Source organism: Garra rufa, chromosome 22 (genome assembly GCF_049309525.1).
Source record: "Garra rufa chromosome 22, GarRuf1.0, whole genome shotgun sequence".
In the NCBI taxonomy this organism is placed as follows: domain Eukaryota; kingdom Metazoa; phylum Chordata; class Actinopteri; order Cypriniformes; family Cyprinidae; genus Garra; species Garra rufa.
In genome coordinates this window covers 32,734,949-32,741,213 of record NC_133382.1, presented here as the reverse complement: position 1 = coordinate 32,741,213, position 6,265 = coordinate 32,734,949, and the positions used below count along the sequence as shown (strand labels likewise).

Below are 6,265 nucleotides of genomic sequence, written 5' to 3'. Positions count from 1 at the left end.
TTCTGAGAAATAAAGTCAGAATTCCAAGATATGAACTCACAATTCTGGGAAATAGTCAGAATTCCAAGATACAAACTCGCAATTCTGAGAAATAAAGTCAGAATTCCAAGATATGAACTCACAATTCTGGGAAATAGTCAGAATTCCAAGATACAAACTCGCAATTCTGAGAAATAAAGTCAGAATTCCAAGATATGAACTACCAATTAAGAAATAAAGTCAGAATTCCAAGATACAAACTCGTAATTCTGAGAAATAAAGTCAGAATTCCAAGATACGAACTCGCAATTCTGAGAAATAAAGTCAGAATTCCAAGATACAAACTCGCAATTCTGAGAAATAAAGTCAGAATTCCAAGATATGAACTCACAATTCTGGGAAATAGTCAGAATTCCAAGATACAAACTCGTAATTCTGAGAAATAAAGTCAGAATTCCAAGATATGAACTCACAATTCTGAGAAATAAAGTCAGAATTCCAAGATATGAACTCACAATTCTGGGAAATAGTCAGAATTCCAAGATACAAACTCGCAATTCTGAGAAATAAAGTCAGAATTCCAAGATATGAACTACCAATTAAGAAATAAAGTCAGAATTCCAAGATACAAACTCGTAATTCTGAGAAATAAAGTCAGAATTCCAAGATACGAACTCACAATTCTGGGAAATAGTCAGAATTCCAAGATATGAACTCACAATTCTGGGAAATAGTCAGAATTCCAAGATACAAACTCGCAATTCTGAGAAATAAAGTCAGAATTCCAAGATATGAACTCACAATTCTGGGAAATAGTCAGAATTCCAAGATACAAACTCGTAATTCTGAGAAATAAAGTCAGAATTCCAAGATACAAACTCGCAATTCTGAGAAATAAAGTCAGAATTCCAAGATATGAACTCACAATTCTGGGAAATAGTCAGAATTCCAAGATACAAACTCGCAATTCTGAGAAATAAAGTCAGAATTCCAAGATATGAACTCACAATTCTGGGAAATAGTCAGAATTCCAAGATACAAACTCGTAATTCTGAGAAATAAAGTCAGAATTCCAAGATACAAACTCGCAATTCTGAGAAATAAAGTCAGAATTCCAAGATATGAACTCACAATTCTGGGAAATAGTCAGAATTCCAAGATACAAACTCGCAATTCTGAGAAATAAAGTCAGAATTCCAAGATATGAACTCACAATTCTGGGAAATAGTCAGAATTCCAAGATACAAACTCGTAATTCTGAGAAATAAAGTCAGAATTCCAAGATACAAACTCGTAATTCTGAGAAATAAAGTCAGAATTCCAAGATATGAACTCACAATTCTGGGAAACAGTCAGAATTCCAAGATATAAACTCGCAATTCTGTAAACATATCAGTCTTATTTCTCCTCAGAACTGAACTTTATAACAAATTCTGACTTTATTTCTCGCAATTGTGCGTTTATATCTCACAGTTCTGAGATAAAGTCACAATTACCTTTTTTTTTTCAGTGGCAGAGAAACTGCCTTCTATACAACAGTAATAAATTTTCTGTCTTTCATTCTTGTAATACTTTTAATAGCATCAAATTAAGTTTCAACTAAACAGTCACTTCTGACAGCGAACTGTCCCTGTTAACACATCACTAGTGACATCACTACATTCTCAGCATAGCATCCCACAGGAAACAAAGATCAGAGGAGAAGGCCAAGAGTGGCGAACCTGCCCTGACATGAGCGTGGAACTGTCAGTGAACTCTCACCACAGACACTCTCCCTCAGCTGCATAACCTGGTTTCATACGGCACGTAAAATATGTCATGCCGGTCATTCAGGGAAATTGAGGAATTGCATATTCCATTTTTAGATTCGATTTGGGTAAAAGGGCACTAAAAATCAGTTAAATGATATCTGAGGTCAAGAGAATGGCACTCAAGAGCAAATAGGTCAAGCTTTGAAATAATCATCAGCTACACCCTGATTAAGAGAGCAAACACTATGCAAACACACAAAGAAAACCAGTTCAACCGCCACGAGATGACGACACGGTTAAAGCGAGTGTAGGATTGGAAAGACCTTTATTTTAGGATATACCAGGAGTCAGCAGGTTCTTACTTTTTAATAAACACTGACACTCATGCATCAGGGCTTAACAATAAGGGTAACACTTTACGCAAAGGTGTTATTTGTTAAGAGTAATATTGCAAAATATTACAAATTAAAATAATTTATTTTAGCAGAAATTACTCCAGTCTTTAGTGTCAAATGATCCATCAGAAATAATTGTAATATGCTGATTTTGTGCATAAATTATTTCTTAGTATTATCAAATGTTTAATAATTGTGTAATCCATGATTTATTTAATTTTTTTAAAGAAAGTTCAAAAGAATATTCATTTAAAAAAAGAAATATTTTGTAACATTATAAAAGTCTCCACTGTTACTTTTGATAAAATGTAACATGCAATTGCTGAATAAAAATATTTAATTATTTTTGTAATTTTGTAATTGGGTGTAAAAAAAACCTGCTTTAATGAAGTTAAAATAATAGAAACAATTCTTTATATATAAAAAATATATACACTACTGTTCAAAAGTTTGGGATCAGTAGGATTTGTCATTTTTTATAAAGAAGTCTTTCTGCTCATCAAGGCTGTGTTTATTTAATAAAAAAACAGTAATATTGTGAAATATTATTGCTATTTATAATAGCGTTTTTCTATTTTAATATACTTTAAAATATAGTTTATTTCTGTGATGCAAAGCTGAATTTTCAGCATCATTTTTTCAGTCTTCAGGGTCACATGATTCTTCAGAAATCATTATAATATGCTGATTTATTATCAATGTTGGAAACGGTTGTGCTACTGAATTTTTTTTTTTTTTTTTTGGAACCTGTGATATTTCTCAGGATTCTTTGAGGAATAAAACGTTAAAAACAAAAGCATTTATTTAAAATAGAAATCTTTTGTAACAGTATCCAATACTGTTCAAAGTTTGGGGTCAGTCATTTTTTTCTTTCTTTCTTTGAAAGAAATTAATACTTTCATTCAGCAAGGACGTGTTAAATTGACAGAAGGTGAAAGTAAAGACTTTTATTGTTAGAAAAGATTTATATTCTGAAAAAAAATGCTGTTCTTTTGACATTTTTATTCATTAAATAATCCTGAAAAAAATACAACAGGTTCCAAAAAAATATTAAGCAGCACAACTGTTTCTGACATTGATCATAAATCAGAAGGATTTCTGAAGGATCACATGACACTGAAGACTGAAAAAATGATGCTGAAAAATCAGCAAAAATATTTTAAATTGCAATATTTAATTCTTTAAAAAAAAAAAAAAAAATCATACTGATCTGTTTATTTTGTTTATTTGCCAATTATAGCTTGAATTTACACAGCAAAATATCTGTAGTAAACAACACCAATATTAAAAACCAATGCCTGACCGGAAACAAAAAAGGTAAGGCATAAAAGAGAAATTCATATCATTGACAAATGCAATGCATAGCATACAGTTCTGAGCCGAGGCCTGTGTATCCTGATATACAGTCATAAAAGATATCGCATATAACAAAGTCCACAATGAGTAACTTATGACCAGCGGTAAGATCATACATGATAGCCGTTTTTGTTCAACCAAAACTGTCCAACCCAGTCAGACAAAAGTTCATAGCGTTAAAAAAAAAAGAACAGCTGGAGAGGATGAGGAAGTATTGGATGAACTTCCTCTCATTCTTACTGGTCATTGTAAAGCAGATCTCTCTCTACATGCTATCACCCACGCTAACCGTTTGTTGCTGTGGAAGTGAGAAGCCTTTTGTTTACCTTCTCTTCCTCTCAGTGAAAATGTAAAAATAAAATCTTGTCTTTGGCTATGGGGTGTGTCCCACCACAGGATGTCAGTCCCCAGACTCAAGCCTTTCCTGTCTTCTCTGAGAAGGGCCACGAAGTGAAGCATAGAACCACAATTACACCCAAACTTCTCAAACTGATACAGCAGAATGGTTGCAGTTGATAAGGGACATCTAATAAAAGGTAAATACTGAGACAGAGAGCCACCACACCTACAAACGTCTCTATAAACAGTCATCGTCTATCTGCAGCTCTTCATTAACTGATGGCAACAAGTTCAAGTTGCCTAGACCTCAGAAATGTAAAATATAAAACGCTAGACATGTGAATGAGCAAAAACACTAGCACTCTTATAGAAATGAAGCCTCTTATGCTCATCAAGGCAACATTTATTTGAGAAAAACACATTAAAACCGTAATACTGTGAAACAATTTCAATTTAAAATACATTAATAAATAATTTACTTATTAAATGCATACTTGCTCTTTAATGCATCCTTGCTCAAGAAATTTATTATTTTTGTGTGTGTGTGTGTGTGTGTGTGTGTGTGTGTGTGTATAAATATATATCCCATACTAACCCCAAACTTTTGAATGCATATTATTTTTTTTTAGCAACAATGTTCTTTTTTTTTGGTAGATTAAGTGTGACCCTCGACCACAAAACCAGTCATAAGGGGCAATTTTTTCAAATTGCGATTTATACATCATGAAAGCATCTGAAAGCTGAATAAATATGCTTGTTAGGGATGGGCATTTCTGATCATATTTCATTTCGATTAATCCACAGGTTTGAGAAACGAGTACTCGATTAATCGGGGGTGGAGTTTAAGCAAGGGGCAGGGCGTTTGCGTCACAGTATACAGTAAACATTTAAAAGAAGTAACAGCATGAGGTGAAGCTGAAGCGCTTTTTCTACATGACACATTGTATATAAAATTAATCACATAGCCTAGATACATAAATATGTAAATGTTATATTACAAATTGTATTTATCTACACAAAATGCATGTGAGCTTGAACTACGTGCCAATGATAAAGTAGTGGATGTGCTTCTCCCGTTACTTTAAAACAACGGCAACTGAAGCCCCGCAAATTTTTAGAGTCAATCGATCGTCATTTTCATGCTCGATCGTCGCTGATGGGTTCGAGTAATCGATTAATCGAGTACTCGTGCACATCCCTAATGCTTGTCAAATATTATTGAGAAAATCGCCTTTAAAGTTGTCCAAATTAAGTTCTTAGCAATGCATATTACTAATCAAAAATTACGTTTTGATATATTTATGGTAGGAAATTTACAAAATATCTTCATGAAACAAGATCTTTACTTAATTTGCTAGTGATTTTTGGCATAAAAGAAAAATAAATCAATCATTTTGCCCCATACAATGTATTGTTAACTATTGCTACAAATAAACCCGTGGTACTTAAGACTGGTTTTGTGATCCAGCGTCACAAATGTGGATTTTTTGCATGTTGTGTTTCACAAAAAAACGTCCTTCTCCGACACGTATTTCAGGTCAATCCTTGTGTCAACACAAGCATGACGGGTTTGCAACGAAGTCTAGTTTGTCAGGTACACTAACCGAATTTGAAATGTGTTATCTGAGATCACATTGTAAAAGTACTTTGCATTGGCTCTCCACAGGGGCAAAGCTCAATTCAACCATACATTACAGTCAGCTTCTGAATGAAATGACCCAAGATTTATTGCACATGACGCCAACAGTCCTAATCACGCGCTATTGTCTATAACAATCGTAAACAATATGTTTAATCCACAAATGAAGTATTAAGGCTAATGACTCAACTTTAGTTGCTTTACGAGCCAGAGAAACATGACAGCAGGAGCATGGCTAAGCGTGAAGCAATATGAGAGTCTGAGAGGCGGAGGCTTTATCATTCTCGATTGTCAACCTGTCAGACCGGTGGGACAGCCGTCAACCAATCTATGCCAAGGACAACCAAATCCCCAGTTCTTACCAAACACTTCAGCTTTACCCTCAAAGCCAGGTGAAAACTATAGTGCCAGATCTTAAATAGAAATATAATCATAGTGACTGATGTGTTCTTGCTAATATCCAATCCTTTTAATTTAAACAGTTCTTTATTACCCAACTTACTAATAATACAAGCATTTAGAGGGTCGCATGATGGTATTTACAGGTTAAGTAACTTACTTTAACAATTCAACAGAGCCCAAAATAGAAATTAAAATGATTTTGAGCATTTAGAAACGGTGTACATATTTATGACTTGTATCAGGTGAAAACAAAGTAAAAAAAAAAAAAAAACAATAGCGGTTGATCTACACAACCAGTCAAAAGTTTTTGAACAGTAAGATTTTTAATGTTTTTTTTTTTAAAGAAGTCTCTTCTGCTCACCAAGCCTGCATTTATTTGATCCGAAGTACAGCAAAAGCAGTAA

General features: G+C 33.6%; 1 protein-coding gene across 1 annotated transcript in view; it reads right to left on the bottom strand.

The window, feature by feature from the left end:
* LOC141297491 (LLGL scribble cell polarity complex component 2-like) overlaps positions 1 to 1,799 on the bottom strand; it is a 30,542-nt gene extending 28,743 nt beyond the window's left edge. Inside the window, exon 1 of the mRNA XM_073827917.1 lies at positions 1,741 to 1,799. Coding sequence (XP_073684018.1) covers positions 1,741 to 1,799 — 59 coding nt within the window. The remainder of the gene's footprint in view (positions 1 to 1,740) is intronic.
* Positions 1,800 to 6,265: the final 4,466 nt, after the last annotated feature.